Source organism: Eptatretus burgeri, chromosome 6 (assembly GCF_056783735.1).
Source record: "Eptatretus burgeri isolate ZD-2024b chromosome 6, Ebu_testis_v1, whole genome shotgun sequence".
Classification (NCBI taxonomy): Eukaryota; Metazoa; Chordata; class Myxini; order Myxiniformes; family Myxinidae; genus Eptatretus; species Eptatretus burgeri.
The window spans coordinates 95,403,977-95,423,940 of record NC_140966.1 but is presented as its reverse complement, the minus strand read 5'-3'; the positions used below and the strand labels follow the sequence as shown (position 1 = coordinate 95,423,940).

The following is a 19,964-nucleotide window of genomic DNA, read 5'->3' as shown; positions in this document are numbered from 1 at the left end:
TTGCTCCAGAGTTGGCACGTTCCTCTCCGCCGGAAACTGTCGGATGCTTAGGGCACTGTGAGCAGGGGCAACGTCATGGTGGAGCACCCAGGCGTTGTTCTCCCACAGATCCATCCTCTTTTCCCAGACTGATCTCATGAGGTGCCGGAGGATCTCTTTGTACACGTATTGATTCACTGTTTGACCCTGTGGTAGAAACTCAAAGTGGACGATGCCCTTGATGTCAAAAAACGCGATGAGCATCACCTTGACCTTCGACTTCGACATCCTTGCTTTCTTTGGTCTTGGTGATGCCGGACTTTTCCACTGACGACTCTGCCGTTTGGTCTCTGGATCGTATTCGAATATCCATGATTCATCGCCAGTAATGACTCCCGAGTAGGTCTGGATCGTCCTCGAGGAGCTCGATAATGTCTTGACAGACAGTGACTCTTTGCTGTTTCTGGTCCAAGTTCTGGTCCAAGCTTGGCAAGAAACTTCAGATTGGCTCTCTGCTCACGACTCATAGCACGACGACTCAGACTAGACAACGTGTAATGCAAGACCTGTAAAAAATCACACAATGAGCGCAGTCAACCATCACCAATCATATATATTTCTGGAATGTTGCGAAAGACTGACGCAACCCGTTCATTCAAGTTGTGTAAGTGGAGCACATAGCAGGCTCAGTCCTGTTACTTTTTAGACGGACCTCGGAAAACACAAACATATATGTCTATATACAGTATGTATGTATGTATATATGTATATATATATGTATATATGTATATGTATATATATATGTATATATATATATATGTATATATATATATATATATATATATATATATATATATATATATATATATATATATATATATATGTATATATTTATATGTATATATGTATATATTTATATGTATATATGTATATATTTATATGTATATATGTATATATTTATATGTATATATGTATATATTTATATGTATATATTTATATATTTATATGTATATATGTATATATTTATATATTTATATGTATATATATATATATATATGTATATATGTATATATATATGTATATATATATATGTATATATTTATATATTTATATGTATATATGTATATATTTATATGTATATATTTATATGTATATATTTATATATTTATATGTATGTATGTATATATTTATATATTTATATGTATGTATAATATATATATATATATATATATATATATATATATATATATATATATATATGTATATATATACACACACGCATATACATAGTGTTATGGCTGTGGAAATTCGCAAACCACCATCCAGGTCCCGTAGGTGAGGTATCTCTTAAGTACATGTGTAGTTAGCCCCAAACCTGTTGTTTAGAGGGAATTAATGGGATTAATTTGGGCTGCGACGCTTTGAGTCAGTCATTTTTCTTTTTCTATCTTTTATTTCAAAGAAAAACCAACAAGGACGCTCGGTGGGCTCTTCCCGCCTGTTTTTCGCACCATTCTTCTCCGCGCTTGGTGTGAGGGAGGAGAAGCGGGGTGGGGCAGTTGGGGCCCGATTGGTGGATGCGCGGTGTGACGCAGCCAGGGAGGAGGAACGCCCCTCTTCGAGACCTTTCTCGAAGCGCCTCGAAGGGGGGTGGAGCAAAGAATGGGGCAGAGCAACAGGGCGGAGCTCCAGGATATAAAAAGTCGGACACGGGCGGAGCGGTTTGGTGGTTGCTCTTGCTCTCTTCCGGCTCGCTCGTCCTCTTCAAGGCCTGTGCTGGCCCACTTCATCGGCAGCTGTTGTGTTGCTGCAAGGCCTGTGCCGGCCGGATCATCTGCGGCTGTTTTTCTTCAAGGCCTGTGCCGGCCAGTTCATCTGCCGGCTGTGTTTGCCTGCAGCGGCCTTCTTCTGCGGGCTGTGTTTGCCTGATCACCTTTGCCATGCCATGCCCACTGCCCCTGTTCACCAGCCCCGTTCAATTTTTGCTTTGCCCCCCCCCCCTGTTCATTTCCATGTGCGCCAGGATCCGCAAGGCAAGAGTTTGCAAGCTGCGAGAACTGCCCTGTTGGCAGCTACAACACGGGCCTGCAGTGGCGGCCCGTGCACCGTGTTTGTGTCCATCCATCCATCCGTTGTGCTCATTGCGTGTGCCACTTGAGCTGGCACGGAGACTACGTTTGTGCAGCCCATGCACCGTTGTGGTTCACTGCGTTCAGTTCAAACTGTCCATCCATCCATTCGTTGTGCTCATTGCGTGTGCCACTTGAGCTGGCACGGAGACTACGTTTGTGCAGCCCATGCACCGTTGTGGTTCACTGCGTTCAGTTCAAAAAGGACGGCCTTGGACTGCGTGTGAGCAGCCAGCCACGTTCCCTGTCACCTGCATTGTTTTGAGCCAGAGACTGCATGCGAGCAGCCTGGCTCCCTGCTAACTGCTTTTCTTTTGCAGAGTTCATTGATCCTGGGCCATGGTTTAGTGTAAAATTTGTAAGTTAAGGTTAAGATGTACTGTAAATATGAGTGCGCCCCCGGCATGTTTGTCTTAGTGCCGGCAATTTTATTTAAGTCGTCCGTGTGAGTGAGTTTGTTTAGGTAGTTACTCAGCCCTTAGGTTATTTATTTTGGGGACACAAATACCATGAATGTCGCACTCAGGGATCCGTAGGTAAAATGTACTAGGGGAAAACTACACATGATGGCACACGAAAATTTGACGACTCGGGACGAGTCTGTAAAAAGGGGAGGGGGTAGTGTTGTGGTTGACCAAATTCGCAAACCACCATTCAGGTCCCTTAGGTGAGATATCTCGGTAAGTATATGTGTAGTTAGGCCCAAACCCGTTGTCTAGAGGGAATAAATGTCATTCATGAGGGCTGCGACTCTTCAGGATAGCCGTTTTTCTTTTACTATCTTTATTTTGGACCAACCGCCATTATTACCACCACCAACCACGTCTCAACAGCCATCACAACAACAACCACCAACCACAACGCGCTTCACCACAACCGCCACGACCTTTACCGTCACAACTCGCCACCATCGCATCACCGTCATCTCGCGCCACTCGTGGGCACCGATGCTGGACTCGTGCGGGGCGCGCACCGAGCAGCCTGTTCAAAAACATCACGGATTTTGCGCAGATAAACGGATCAAAAACGACTCACGCCCACTTTTGTTCCGTCCAATCGGTGAGCGAGGGGCGATTTGGCCCCGCCTCCAGGGCGTTGGAGGGCGGTCGCTATATGCAAATTCATGGATCAAAAAGCATTCACGCCCACTTTTCCTCGGGCCAATGGGGAGCGAGGTGAAAGGTCGGAGGCAGAGGGTCAAAGATGAAAGAGCGAAGCCACGGGGCTTATAAAAACGACTGCGTTCGTCAGCCGAGTAGAGTGCAGTTGGGAGTTCGGTTGGAAGTTGAGGAGCAGTTCGCAGTGGGGAGTTCGCAGTTGGGAGTTCGCGGAGTCGGAGTGAAGAGGACGGAGCTGTGGAGAGGCGGCGGCGGCGAAGGCCGTTTGAGGGGGTGCTCGCGTCGGATTCGGGGAACTGCGGAGAGAAAGGCCGGCGGCGCGACCGAGGTCGTGGTGGAGACGCTCGTCGCGGGACCCGAGATTTTGTGAAATCCTCCTTTCCCCGAGCATCAGCAACCCCCTCCTGTTTCCCCCCGCGCTGAGATAGTGCGACAAAGGGGGCCCCCTTCCCACCCCCTACCAGACACTGTCCGCGAGGCCCGCGGAGTTGAGGCACCACCGCCGCTCCGCGTCTCATCATCAGACGGGTAGGCCCGACACGGTCTCGGCCCCTGGCCCGCCTACCCCCTCATCCTGGAGGGTGGTTCTCTTTTCTTTTGCTTTGGGAATGTGTGTTGTCGGCGCCGTCTGTGAAGTAAAATTGTATAAGTGTTGCCGAGTGCCCGGTAGTCGGATAGATCTGCATTGTTGCATTTGCTTTTTGTCTTCTTCTTTTACATGTGCTTTTGGTGGAATTGTATATGTGTGCTTTCCGTTCATCGCGAAATAAATGTGCTTATTGTTGAACTGTTTTCCCGCTTCGCTTCGTCATTTCTTTCATTGAATCCCCATCTTGCTTCACGTAAAGGGTTGGTCGTGGGCTAAGACGCCCGATAATTAATCGAACCGTCGAGACCGACGAATAACACCGCTCGGTTATCCCGATAGTACGGAACGGATCGCTTAAGTGGCCCGTGTCCGAAGTCGACCTGCGGCGAGGTGCGATCGCCCGGTCTACCCTCCGTGTGGGTACTTAGGTAGGTCGAATTTGGCGAGCAACCCTATCCCACGCGGGGGCCGATTGGCTCGATCGCGGTGAGACCGAAAGGTCCACCCGTGACTGGTTCCCGGCGTTAGTCCGAGAGGGTCACGACTGGATTGTCCGTCCGGTGGGCGACGTGCCGCGATTCGAGTTACGTGGCCGTTCGCACGCCGGCGGGCGCGAATCCGCAACAATATATATATATATATATATATATATATATATATATATATATATATATATATATATATATATATGTATATGTATATGTATATGTATATATATATGTATATGTATATGTATATGTATATATATATGTATATATATATGTATATGTATATGTATATGTATATGTATATATATATATGTATATGTATATGTATGTATATATATATATATATGTATATGTATGTATATATATATATATATATATATATATATATATATATATATATATATATATATATATATATATATATATATATGTATATATATATATATATATATATATATATATATATACATATATATATATATATATATATATATGTGTATATATACATACATATATATGTATATATATATATATATATATATATATGTATGTATATATATATATATATATATATATATATATATATATAAATATATATATATATATATATGTATATATATATATATATATATATATATATATACACACTCGATGTAACCCATGCAAAATTCGGACTGCTTGAGATTTCGCTCCAGGCTATCTTCCATGTGCACATGCTTCTGTCTTTTATTTCGTTAGTGAATAAACAGCTTAAATTGAATTATATAGTTATTTCTGTCTCAAAGTGGTCAAAAATTGCCATGACACTACCATCCCAACGCTCTTCGTTACTCTCAGGCTGTTGCCCCGGTTCTGTATGTGAACTTTCCTCCTATTAACTCTACTTTTAATGTGTATTCAAGAGCCCTGCGTAAAATTTAACGAATGTTAAAGATTTTATAAAAGTGATCGTTGTTCGATCTGCCCACGCATTATTATTAAGCAGCAATGCGACTTTTGTGAATCTCCCACGAATGTCTGTGCATTATATACGAATGAGCGTGAAACATGTTACTTGACCTTGCAAGTTTCAACCATTGTTGGACAAAGAAGCGGCTGCTTAATTTGAGAATTTTGCTTAAGTTGCATATTTGCTGTTTGTGGACCATTTTGTTCTGTATAATGATGAGAATGATGAAATTGATAAGGATCGATCTTGTAGTTTTCAGTTTTTTTTGAAATATGGGTGTTTTATTTTTATTTTTTTTACACTTTTACATGTTTATAAATCAATTGATTTGCAGAAACATAGATTAACGTGTGTGCAGTTTCTCATGGTTGGCGCTGAGTGAATGCCAGCAGGAGGAAAGCTTAGTGTTGAGAACCGTGGCTGGGTCACAACCCTTTCTCTCCGCCAAGGAAGGCCAGAACTTCAGCCGGGAGTGAGTAACATTTGCACATGCCCCTGCAACCTCGCTGCTATTTTGTCATCTCCAATTCCCAAATTATTTTTCTCCCTCGTTTATTTTCTGTTCCCGATTTGCCTTGCCTATAAATCATTGCCAGACATCCTTAAGTGCTGGATTATTTTTTTGCCATTATTAAAAGACGCTTATCCATTTATTTTTTAAGAGGATGAGGATCTTAGCTCATTCGAGCTTGTTAATATACAGAGTCGAGGCTTATGGAGGAGCTATAACATAGAACAGATCAGGATGTAAAAGACCAAAACAAACAGCAGAAGGAGAGGGGGAAAGACACAACAGTGAGGTTGAGGGACAAAATAGGGAGACTTAGAGAAATATTGGATATGGGGAGGAATGAGGGGTAAGGGAGTACTAAGGGGGCGGACAACATGGATACAGAAGCAAACTCTCAGTAAGGAATAATGCCTTTGGCAACTTCGTCGGCAGAGGCATAAAAACAGGGAAGTTGAAAGGAGCTGTGCATGGGGTTGGGGGGGGGGGGGGAGGAGGTTAACGGGGGTCGAAAAGATCATGATTTTGGATGGCCAATGATCTGAGATTGTGATGAACAGCTGTCTTGAAAATCTGGAGGGAAGACTGAGATTGAAGAGAATGTGGAAGTTGGTTCCATAGGTGGGGAAAAAGAGGAATAAATGAGTGTCGGTGAGCAGTTATTCTGGGTTTTGGAAGCTTCACCAGAAAGGGGTTGTTGGCATACTGCATGTAACCTGCAGAAACCTGTGGGGGACAAAGCACATTAAGAGCAGAGGGTGCAAGACCAGAAAGGAGGTGGTAGACAACAGAGAGACCACGGCCTGTCTGCATGCGAAAGTGACACTCATCTCAGAGATAAAAATGATCTTGAAGGCCTTGGTTTCCACGTTGTCAAGCTCAGCAAGGTGTAAGGCAGGTGCACCAGCCCAGAGGGGAGAGCAGTACTCCATCAAGCTGCAGATGAAAGCCTTGTAGTTTTAATACATGGATTTGATTCAGCCATCCTTGGAAAAGTCTTGCCTCCATGTTGGAAAGAAAAATGCAACCTCCTCTAAGAGTGATTGTGTTTCTTCTAATTACATGATTCGGAAATAAGACACCACCAGAGCCAATGTACTACTCACGAAATGCATGAGGAGGGAGGTTTAGCCTGGTATGTAAAAAGTGCATATATGAGGAGGGGGGGGGGTTGATAGTGTAGGTACGAATATAAATAATTTGTTACATATTAACTTTTTACTTGAAATGTTTACTTCCCGCTCCCCTCACCCTCCTCCTTATGTGTTTTCATACGCTAACAAGTTTGGTCACAATTAGCCCAGGTGTTTGGAAACGAATAAGGAGCAAACAGACCAACAGATTCGCTCATGGATATTGTCACGAGAATGTTAAGGGTTAATTACCTGACGAGTTATAATCATAGTTCACGTGCTTATAATAAACATATAGCAAAGCCCAACATTGGTCTGCCAAGACTGTTTTTCATCCCATCGATTCTAGATCCCATCCCATCTTCTTCTTCTTCTTCTTCTCCTTCTTCTTATTCTTCTTTTCCTTCTTCTTCTTCTTCTTCTTCTTCTTCTCCTTCTTCTACTTCTCCTCCTTCTCACGAGTTACATTGTCAGTGTGTGCAACCAAACTGAAAATCATAATGTTTCCCCAAGCCCCACCATTTGGTACGCCAAAGATAAAATTAAAGTCTCTGCATCCAGGCCACCTAGCGCAGTGTTAACTCCAGCGACAACAGGTTAAAGGCTTGACAACAGGTCGGGCTTGACCGAGTGTTCTTTACAATATACGGTTGGATGTGATTGCCCTGAACTAACGGGCATGGTCCATTATTTTCTCCACTTAAATGAATGTTCACCATTGAAACACTGATGCTGTACGTGAAAGTGAGGACTGGTGTGTTCAGCCACCTCTGCTTGAGATTCACTCTGTGAACTTTGTTAGCGCTGGGGTTCTTGGGCTTTTTATTTTTTTTAATGTTTAAAGGTATAAACGTGTATTAGGCTACCACACTGTGCTGCTCGTTAAAACCATCACTTCTTCCTCTCCCCACCTCGCCCTTTCCTCCTCAGCCTCCGTGATTGGCAAACTGGCTTGTACCATTCAAATATATTCATGACATCTACTTGTTCCATAAATTTCTTCCTCTTTTGGAGGAAGATCTGTAGTTGACAGTTGAGAATTTGAAGGTGTATATTTGGAACAAACAATTAATGAAGGTTTCATCTGCACAGATGTTCGCGTTTAAACTGCGAAGGTGTGGCGCGGCTGCTGGCTGCTCGTCTGCTGGAAGCATCTGGTACTGTGCAAATGGTGCGTGTTCTACGCAGTGTGTGATTGTTGTCAGCATGCATACTCGCCAACTATTTACAGATTTCATTGCATTGTTCCAGACATTGGCTTAAGGTGTCCGTGGGAAGTTCACAAAAGATCCTGGGTCAGCCGGGCTCACTTGCTCGTAATGTGCAGTGTGTTGTGTAGGATCGAGTCTCAACTGTAGAGCTCTGCCTTACAATGTCCACTGTTCAACAACTTCAAAGAAACAACACTGTACAATAACTTCAAGTTTTTTTTTAATGTTGTGAACAAACTTTGGTACATAATGGGTGGTGAAGATGGTGGTCAAGTGTCATTGGAATTGTTTGTGTAGTTTTGGAGAAGAAAGCAAATGTATATTTTGGGGGGCAACTCCCCTTAAATCCCCTTTGAGCCAGATTTTTCTAATGTCATGAACAAACTTTGGTACGTCATGGGTGATGAAGGTTGTCATGAAGTTTCATCGGAATTGTATCGTTTCTGAGAAGAAAGCAAATACCCTCTTTGGGGAGGTAACCCACTCCCCCCCTCCCCATAACTCCCTCTGGAGATCCCTTCAGACCACGTTTTTTAAAATCCATCACGGGTGATGAAGGTTGTGGTCAACTTTCATTGAAATCGTATGTGTAGTTTCTGAAAAGAAGTTGCAAGTATTTGTGGACGGACGGACGGACTGACGACGCGCCATCCCATAAGCTCCCCGGAACTACTTTACAGGTGAGCTAAAAACCATCCCTGGGAATATCACCACAAACAAACTACAGTTGTAAGCGGTCCGGGGCTCAGCAACGTTCCTGAAGAGAGCCCTCGACACAAAACTTTGAGAACAGAAAACTTCACAGCTTGGTCCGTGAATCGTGACCCCTTACTACAATGAAGGTGGATGCTTTGAGCCCACCCTGGGAGGACTCCATTCCACATTCTGAAACCCACATGTGTAGATACCAATCAACGACACACAGACACACACACACACACTTGACTGATCTCGGCAATTTTTCGGGAGTCACTGTGATTACCGACTACAGTACGTACTGTATACAAGCCAGAAACCTTGAGTAGCTTTCACCGAAAAACAACGTTACATTTATATAGACATTTCAGGAAGATGTTCACGAACATTATTCTTTGTAAACAGCTGCGTGTGATGGATGGAAAAATATTTGGCTTTGTAAATTAGAAAATACGTCAATATGGCAAACGGATCAGAAATCGGGAGATAGCAAAGCAAATCCTTTGTAAAGCAAATCCGATCACTAAACGCTTTAGAAACAGGCACGAGGACAAAGGAAAACTTGATAGAACCTCCATAGGATACGGGATGAAACTTTACCACCATGACACCCATAACAGGCATGTTATGTCCGCACACCCACGAAGAGTCCGCACAGATCCAAATCTAACCATATGTACCACGTCCGTGTGTGCTGCATACGTGCCTCTACCTTGGAGTAACTGTCGACCTTACATCCTGATCAGGACAAGTACAGCTCCATAAGTGGCTTTAGCACTCCAGTCCTCCAACGGAACGCCTGGCTTGGCAAGCGATTACCGATTGACCTCGATACAACTATGCACCCGGAAACGCCCATGCAATGTCCGAATTGGACAAATCGTCACTTTCTTGGGGAGTTGGAACTGCTGATGCTTTCAAACCTGGAGCTTACATTTTTTAATAATCCTTAGTTTAAGAGATTACATCGGTTATACATATGCGCAAATTAAATAAAGCCACAGCGTCTCCAGGCGTTTATAAGCTTTGCAATGTACCCGGCGATTCGTAGCTATGATGAACAGGCATTCGATAATATGAGTGAGGAAAGTGGAAAAAAAAAAAACTTTATCGTTAACAAATCGTTGCGGCCTGTTCCAAGTCAAAGCATGGTTGAGCAGGCCAAAAAACATGGCGGCTTCAGACCCCAGCAAGGTTACCAAGGATACGCCTTAAGACCCCATAGAGAGCGAGGTGGCTGCGGATCGCCTGATGAAGGATGTAATTAAATAAGGCCATTAATTATCTTCAAAAAGGTAACTCAAACACCCAATTTTCACTCTTGCACTTCCTTGGAGATTCCTTAGTCGGCATGCCGAGTTGCAGGTTGCTAGGTTTAATTGTTTTGGAGTTAATAACATTTTAAAATTATTTCTTGAGTTGTTTTATTCTCGAGGTAGGAACAGAAAGAGAAGATATATGAAGAGAACAAATATTTAGGAACGATGTGAAAATGACACCTGTGACTTGTGAACTACATACCGTTACCAAGAATGGAACCTGCTACTGCTCTGCAACCTGAATGTCTGATTGGTATCACCCCTTATCTTTCTTTTGCATGAAACCAGCGAGCTATGGCTGCCCTTTTCAGCCTTCTCACCTCTGACCTCCTCTCTCCTGAGGCATTGTCTGAACTTGCTGGTCCTTCGTTGCAACGTATTGCCGTGGCGATACCTGGGCCACCTGCCGACCGTGCCATCAAGGTATTTTTGTGCTAAACTGGCCAATGCAATTTACACAATGCTGAATTATCTGGTCCTAGATTATACGTAGATTGTGGCTTTTTGACAGATCCTGCAGCAGCTCTCCAGCCTTGGTGATCTGACGCACAAAGTGTCCGGCTTTGCTGAGGGTGTTGAGTCTGACCAGTCCTTTAAGACCTACCCACTTCCCAATGCCACAGAATGTGCAGTCCCTTGGACATTGCCAAGAGATCCAAGACAGGCCCTTAAAGATGAATCTCATGTGGATTCTATTTCTCCGGCTGATGGGTCGGTGGTGCACCGTGCAGCTCGGGCTTCTGTTGGTGAAGAGACAATGGTTAAGATTCAAGAAAGTACGCCAAACAGTGCGGATGTGATCCTCAAAGGAAATGAGGATGCACAAGAAGTTTGTGTTGAGCCAAAAACTAGTGACGTTGCCTACGGAGAGCCCTCGCTGTTCGATGGAATGGATATTTGTGTACCACTGGAGACAATTGCATGTGGTCGCGAATTGGAAAGTGTTCAAACCTACTCGGTTTTCCCTTTCATTGACACCTGAAACGAGTCAATCTGCATCACCGAGCCGAAAGTGTATTGTAGGCCATTCACCTTTCTATTGCTCTGCAGAGTACTGTATGGCCTCAGCGAGGACAGTAAGAATGCAAACCTTTTTGCCAAGTATGTAGTGTCGGGGGGGGGGGGGGATTTGCAATTAAACATCCTCGTTACGGTGTGTGCATGTGGCATCATAATAGTGTACAATTACAACTGTAATGATTACAGGAGATTTCATACGTAAATGATTTACACTTCTGGAATAGCTGAGAGTCCTGAAGGGTAATAGCACAAAGGTAATAGTATAGTAAGATAAGCTGTAAGTCTGATGGCAAAGGGCTGCCAGGATGGCCTAGAAATACGCACACTCGACTCAAAGCTGTCTCGTAGGGTTGGAATCTTGATCCAGCTTTCAACCGTCATCCCGGTGTTTTACAGTTTTAACATCCACCGACGAATGCTAGTGGACGTCCATCCATGGGAAGGCGCACAACTCCATGACTCGCCATACTTGCGAAACACCAGGGTGACAGTTCATAGCTGAGTCAGGATTCAAACCCAGGCTAGACAGCTTTGAGGCGAGTGTGCGTACCATTGGGTCATCCTGCCAGTCCAGAGAGGTTGGTGGAAATGAGACATCGCTGCTCACGAAACACATCTTAATACATCAATTTAACTCATTGTGATCACTTGAAGACTTTTAGAAACCATAACGAGGTACGTTTTCAGCTTCTTCGTTCCTACTTCTACATTTCCTACTAAACAGAATGGAAAATGATCATTCAAGACCTCAATCAGTGTTCATGCTTGAACCTTCTGAGCAGCATGTTTAAACCTTCCTTGCTAGCTTAATAACCCGTGTGTTTGTTATGACGTCACGCCACTCTGTAACTCGCTCAGAAAAAGCAACACCAAACATGTCCGTACGGACTAACGCAGGTCGATGAAGATACAAAAACAAAAATATTGCTTTGGGGAACAATTTATTTTATACAAATATTTGCTTTCCTGCTGATTGCAATTTTAATTACTTCGTACCGTTTTGCTGTCAAGGCCTTTGGGATTGTTTTCGGCGATGCAAGGAGGGAGGCTTCAGCAATTGTTCCTTATTGCAGTCGCTGCACAACACCACATCCGACATTACCTACTTTACGAGTACCTTGGTTATTGGTCTTATTGTTCTATAACAAATGTGTGAACAAAGAGTAACTGCATGATCTTTATTTATTTTTAGCTACTATCGGTGAGGTGGGGGAGGGGTGGGCAATGGGGCGGGGGATGCTTTGAAGATGCACTTGATTAATGGTTTGGCATTCAGAAATGAAAATGTTTCAATCGGGGGACTCCATAGTATTAACACAATCTGAGATTAATTAATCAGGATGCAGAAAATTGTTTACCTTGCTGAAGCTGTCTCTCTTATCGGTGGGCTTTCAGGTAGTTCTAGGAGCGAGATTCTCAACAATAGTCCATGAAATGCCAATGCTATTTATTTATTTATTTTTTTCAATCTTTCCATTAAAGGAGCCATATTTCTCCCATCTGTCTGTCTGTCACGCTCTTTTCACTGCGATGTTATTGCGGAATTATGTCTAGCGCTAGGCAAGGCCTCTACAGACATGCACGTCATCCTGGCGTCCAGCGCTCAACCCGTCCTGTTGTATCGCTGATGGAAGTTGAACAACGTAATCTGTATATTTGACTCCATCTGAATTCCAAAGGTGATGGGCTGAATGCCAGATGCTAGTCATCGGGATGACAGATTGAGTAAGATGGCAGTGTATTAAGTCGCCGTTACGTCTGGGATGGCATTACGTCTAGCGCTAGGCTCGTCCTTTATGGCGGCGTATTATTCACTGCTCAATGAGAAGAGGTGGATTATTTCAGAAACCATTTCTGAGAACTGCTAACAAGCCATAAATAATTAAAGTATGTTTCGTAATAATATCGTTGTCGTAATAATAATAATGTAACGTATTGAGATGTATAAATAGCATTTTTTTTTCCTAATTGTCACTTTTGTTCACGATCACAAAGCAAAAACTAGAACGGCACTTGGTAGAGCGCATAGAATGGCACTCACCTCACGTGCTTATTCTCAACAGCAATACCATCATTACCTGAACACGCTACTATGATGGCCCACTGCCCATATATATCAATCTCATCCATGCACCCTATTATGTCACATACATTGCCATTATCCGTCGCTTTATTGATTTATTATTAGGATATTTAACAACCACTTTTGTGCACATTAAGGCTAAATTGTATCAATGAAGATTAATGTAAAAAAAATTTCAAACAATGTTCCCCATGGTTCGTCGATCAGATGTATGAAGTTTAGCATCAATCTGTTAATGAGTTTTGGAGAAAATGTTTTTTTTTTTAAACACTTTTATTTTCAATCCAATATGGATGCCAATATGACAAAAAAAAAAACAATAAAAACAATTTCACCCGCAGGGTGACCCGTATCTTGCCAAAAGGTGACCACGTGTGACTTCTTTAAGGTCACACTGAGGTGAACAGAGCTGCTATCCACCAGGAGCGACTCCTTGAGGAATATCTGCCTACGAGAGATTCCGATGAGAATCGTTCTACAGAGTAACCATGAAAAATATGCGTTTGCCTCATAACGTCACCAAATGACGTCATAATGTCTCAAGCTTGACATATCAAGAAAGCACTCATCGAGTTGTTCAATTTGAGGTACTACACAATATGGTTCCTAAAACTTGAAAATTTGACCTTGGGGTCAAATATGTTTGACCTCAGGCGCTAACCATGAAGGTCAAGGCCAATCGCCACCAAAAATTAATCAGCTGAGCGCCAGACCATGAACTATATTCCCATGAAGTTTGAAGACGATCCAATCAAAATTACTCAAAATATAAGGGTTTCGTCGACTCCCCTGATTTGCGACAAAGTGACCTTGACCTTTGACCTTGACCTTCAAAATTTTGTGCACTGAAAGGGACCTCTATAGGCCTCTGATATGCGAAGTTACAAAAATTTCCAATGACAACTGTGCTCTGCAGAATTTTTTATACGTGATTACAGACAAACAAACAAACAAGCAGTCATAGACTGGTACTTACGAAATCGTCAACTTGACCTCTGACCTTGTCTAATAAAAGCTGTCTCGAGAGAAGGTAGCGACGCAAACCAGAAGTTTCTACGATGATTCTGTACCAAACCATCAAAAATCGAATGTTTTGGATGTTTGACCTTTGACCGATTTTGACCAAAATCTAATCAGCGCTAGCCATCACCCTCCTGAATCACGTGGTGTAATTTGACATTGGTAGCTTCTTCCGTTCTCGAGTTATTATTTTTTGGATGTTTGACCTCACTGTGACCTTGACCTTTGACCGATTTTGACCAAAATCTAATCAGCACTAGCCATCACGCTCCTGAATCACGTGGTGTAAATTGACATTGGTAGCTTCTTCCGTTCTCGAGTTATCGTGCCTACAAACAAACAAACAAACAAACAGAAACGGAAGTCATCAATATACTTACGAAATCTTTTGATTTCGTAATATAAGTAACAAACAAACAAACAAACAAACAAAAAAAAACATACAAGCTGACTAACATATCTTGCAAAAACTTCGTTTCGGCAAGATAAAAAAACAGCAATAGACCACATGACCGACAACATCAGAAATTTAATTCTTCACTCACATCGGGTCGTAGATCAAATATATGAAGTTTCAGATTTTGGGATAAGGATTTTGATTCCACCAATTATTGCTGGAATTCCACTTCACCGATGATGTCATTGTTATCACACTATATACCGCATGGGGTGTTGATAACATATGCTGAGTTTCAATTTTTTTCGTTAAGCTGCTTTGGAGATGCCCAATTATTTTCCTTTAATCCAATATGGCTGCCATACCATGTGACCTTTGACTTCAGAGTTATCAATGTAACTAGCGATACCCGTGCACATGCACGGGATAACAGTACAACATAGCTGGTAGCAGACGACAGACCGTACACGGGGAATGACAAAAATACGCATTGTGCAAAATGCAAGTGGTACTATGGAACGCCAAGACTTCCCAAACATTGTCGGCATGTCCGCTAAGTGCCACAGCAACTTCATAGGGATCGTGTGACGGCGAGCCGAGTTTTTAGTGTGCAAGCTTGGTCTTATAATAGAGATATTCTCATCAAGGGGAGTCCCTCCTGTTTCAAGTTTTGCATTCATATTGGACACACACACACACACACACACACGGATACTTCGAGACCTGGGAGGGCTCCGTTCCACCTTCTGAAACCTGTATATGGAAATGACGAACACACACACACACACACACACACACACACACACACACACACACACACACACACACACACACACACACACACACACACACACACACACACACACACACACACACACACACATTGTAATAGCCTTGGAATCCCTTCGGGCCAGGAGTAATGAGAACAACCTTGATGCATTTTGCAACTTGAAAAAAAGCCTCAAAAACTGACATGACATCTGTTCCCTGGGGACAAAAGTAAGTGAATAAGTACGAATAAGTTTTTGGGTGAATAAGTATTTTTTTTAAGTGAATAAGTACGAATAAGTTTTTGGGTGAATAAGTGTTTTGCGAATATTGACTGTCAATAAACTGTATTACTGAACAGCAACAAATAATATATAGTGCCTGTAGAAAGTTTACACCCCCTTTCAAATTTTTCACCTTTTGTTCCCTTAAATCAGACTTTTTCCACCTTTGTTTACACATTGTAACCCACAACTTCCAAGTGAAAAACAAATTCTACCAATTTCAAAAAATTAATTAAAAATACAAAACTAGTATATCTTGGTTGGATAAGTGTCCTCCCCCCTGAGTTAATACTTGGTGGAAGCACCTTTGATGGCAATTACAAGTGTGAGCCTGTTGGGATTGGTCTCTACCAACTTTGCACACCTTGATTGGGCAATATTTGCCCATTCTTCTGTACAAAACTGTTCAAGCTCAGTAAAGTTGGGTGGAGAGTGTTGATGGACAGAAATCTTCCAGTCAAACCACAGATTTTTGATTGGATTTAGGTTGGGGCTCTGACAGTGTCACTCAAGGACAATTATCTTTTTGTTCCTTAGCGACTCCAGTGTAGCTTTGGTTGTGTGCTTTCGGTCGTTGTCATGCTGAAAGGTGAACATCCGTCGCAATTTCAGCTTTCTTCTAGAGGGCAGCAGTTTTTCTCTCAGACTTTTATGTTTTTTGCTCCATCCATTTTCCCTTCTATCCTGATAAGTGCCCCAGTCCCTGTTGATGAGAAACATCCCCATAACATGATGCTGCCAACACCATGCTTCACAGTAGGAGTGGTGTTCTTTGGTTGATGTGCTGTGTTGGGTTTGTCCCAAACGTAACGTTTTGCATTTAAGCCAAAAAGTTCCATCTTGGTTTCGTCAGCCCACAAAACCTTTTGCCACATGGCTTCAGAATCTCTGGAGTGTTTTTTTGCATACCTCAACCGGGACTCGAGGTGGGCTTTTTTGAGTAATTTCTTCCTCCTTGCCACCCTACCGTACAGGCCAGACTTGTGGAGTGCTGGGATATTATCACATGCACACACTGACCAGTCTTTGCCATAAAAGCATGTAGCTCTTTCAAACTTTCCGTTGGCTTCTTGATGGCCTCTCTGATAAGTCTCCTCCTTGCTTGGTCATTCAGTTTGGAGAGACGACCTGATCTAGGGAGGGTATTGGTGGTACCATACGCCTTCCACATCATAATGATTGTCTTGACTGTGCTCCAAGGGATATTCAAGGCCGTTGAAATATTTTTATACCCATCCCCTGATGTGTACCTTTCCACAACTTTATCCCGGAGGTATTTTGAAAGCTCCTTGGTGCACATGGTTGAGTCTTTGTTGTGAAATGCACTACCCAGACGACGAAACGTACAGGAACAGCTGATTTTATTCTGAAATAATCAGAATCACTACAATTTAACACAGGTGGAGGCCAATTAACTTGGTGTGTGATTTTAAAGGTGATTGGTTACACCTCAGCCAATTTACAATTTCTATTATAAGGGACACTTATCTAACCAAGATATTCTCGTTTTGTATTTTTCATTAATTTTCTGAAACTTGTAGAATTTGCTATAAAAAGTTGATTCCAGGCTATAAGGGAACAAAAGGTGAAAATTTTGAAAGGGGTTGTCGACTTTCTATATCGGCACTGTACAACAAATGTTGTTCAACAACCATCAGCGAAGTGACAGGTTCATTGCTTGTATATCACATGTCTACTGATAAAACTATTTTTAACCACTGACTGATTCACTGATTATAAATGTTTAGTACTTTATAGGTGGGCTAGAAAGTTTAAATTTGGCAAAGTGATATGCAATCTGAAGCTCGGATTCAAGAAACAAACAAACAAACAAAAATCACAAAACTGTCCGGTAAAATATCGATTGAGAAACATCGGCCGGTGGAGCCTTGCTCCATCGCCAGGACAGGGGTGAAGTTTGGACTGCACATAAATAAAACTCGTACTGCTCACTCATTCTTCATTTAATTGATTTATTTATCTGAAAGCACAAGCCACTGTTAAAATTTATACAATTAGTCAAAAAAAAATTCTTACCAACTTCACTTATACTGTATATCGACAAATGGAGTTGCCTTTGTTTTTTTTTGGACTATTTTAATCTCATTCCTAGAACTTTATCAACGCCCTTTGTATGAACTTTTTTAATGAATGGTGTTTCAACTTTTATCCTCTCTTGAAAAATGTAAGGCAATCTGTGCCTTGCCTTGTGATTGTGTATGTCATGGGTTTATAATTTATTGCCGAATTAATTTTGTTTTGCAAATGCCAAGGTTTTTTTGAGGATGGACACCAGAAGCTTGCGGTGCTAACGATGTCCTTTTGCTTTCTTTCAAGCCTGTTTACATTTTGTTTACAAAAGAAATGTTTATGCCTGCAGTTGAATTAAAATCCTGATAGAAATATTTATCTTTTTTTTCTGCACTTATAATAATCTCTGCGCTTAGGATTTACAACTGCGGAGATTGAAGTTTATGAAAAACAATGGATGGTCAACATGCTCAACAACAGGCCATTGGAGAGCAGATGTATTTATTTAATACAGACACTTAGATGTTTGATTAACGCCTGCATCGCTGTGCTGGGGCTGGGGTTGACTGAGAAGGAAAGAGCAAGCAGATGGAAAGACTAATAATGGACGCAAATGTTTTTGTCACAAAAGCGTCTCCTGAAAGTGTTTTGCAAGGTCTGTGTGCAGTACTGTACACGATTCTAATGCACAAACGCATGTGTTGTGTTGAAAAGTAATGCCTCCTGTTCTTTTTCTCCAAAACAGGTAAAGATATTTGATTTAAACATAGTGCAGCCCGCACATTAGTTCTTCTCGTCACCGGGTGTGAATATTCGTGATTCTGACACTCGATGTCTCAGTGCTACGTCAGTCAAGATGGCAGACGGCAGCACGAGGTTGTCAGTGCTGTGAAGCGTGAAGCATTGGGGATAAGAGTTGGGTGCGCCATTATGATCCTGAGAGGAAGAGACAGTCAATGGAGTACTGCCACATCAGATCACCAGCCCGACTTGGCTCCATAAGATTTTTATTTCTTCCCCAAACTTAAAGAAAACTTTAGTGGAGAACATTTTTCTTCTGACGATGATGTCAAGGCCGCTGTGAAGTGCCAGCAAAGTCAGCAGGATGCACAGTTCTATCGTGACATCATGACAAAACTACTTCAACGTTGGCAGAATTGTGTCGACCACAGCGATGATCATGTTGAGAAATAAATGTACACCACCACAGGAGGGGATGGGAGTTGCTTTACATCCTTGTTGTCCAACCTGGGCAACGTCAACGTTAACGATGGCTCATTTTGCAAAAACAAGTATCAGATCACCAGTGAACACTTTTATGCCTTCTTTGGCGAGGTCGGTTGTGCTGTGCGCTGTGCACCTACCGCCTTAATGAGGCGAGTGCCTAGCACTAGAAACGATCACTGGCCGAGCTCACACCTTATGCCTGCTTCATATCCCACTTTACCTGAAAATTTTAACATTTTACAATATTAAATGTGGAGCATTACACATCTGCAAAGAGGGAAGTGGTCGGAGAGCTCTGCAAAACGCACGAAGTTGCAGTCGTCGTCCTTCAAGAAACCCATGCAACTGATGTGAATTAAATTCACTTGTTGGGCTATAATCTTGCCGGTAAAACTCTCAATAAACACCGTGGCATAGCAACGTTTGCTAAGGTTGGTGTAGCCTTCAAACGCACTGACTGTTCCAGAGCTAACTGAAACCGAATGGCTTGTCACCGAAATCGCTGGTATAAACAGTGTCAACGTATATCACCCACCACCGGCAACTCTACACACACGAGACCTTCCTATTTGTCCTACAGGGTGTATTTACGCTGGTGATTTTAATTGCCGTAATACCAAGTGGGGATATATGCGACTAATGACTCTAATGACACCCATCTCTCTGAACTGGACATCTGCCAATGACCTTACTCTTCTATATGACCCAAAAGAACCTGCCCAGCTTTTATTCTGGGTGATGCAATACGGACAACAACCCTGATCTGTCTTTTTGCACGAAACATTTCAATACCTCACCAACTCGGTGAGTTTTGGAATGAGTCCCGAGTCCGGACAATCCTGAGTCCTCAGCAGCGTCTGCTGATGCTTTGATGAACCAGCTGAACCGGAAACGCCAATAAAAGTGGATAGACTGTTGAGAACATTAATTTCATACACTTCTCGGAAAAAGTTGGGGAGCTGTGAACCGCTTCACCGATCGAGCAGCGACTAAGACAGTGCCAGGCTGAAGGAAA

General features: G+C 42.5%; 1 protein-coding gene across 3 annotated transcripts in view; it reads left to right on the top strand.

Moving 5' to 3' along the window:
- TEPSIN (TEPSIN adaptor related protein complex 4 accessory protein) overlaps positions 1–19,964 on the top strand; it is a 69,815-nt gene that overhangs the window by 48,875 nt on the left and 976 nt on the right. For 2 of the 3 annotated variants that reach the window (XM_085886289.1, XM_085886291.1), the window contains exons 10-13: positions 5,611–5,724; positions 7,986–8,064; positions 10,408–10,542; positions 10,631–18,096. In XM_085886289.1, the coding sequence (XP_085742415.1) occupies positions 5,611–5,724; positions 7,986–8,064; positions 10,408–10,542; positions 10,631–11,101 (799 nt within the window). In that variant the 3' untranslated portion in view covers positions 11,102–18,096. Of the gene's footprint in view, positions 1–5,610; positions 5,725–7,985; positions 8,065–10,407; positions 10,543–10,630; positions 18,097–19,964 lie in introns of those variants that run through there. The other variant, XM_085886292.1, reaches the window with a different exon arrangement.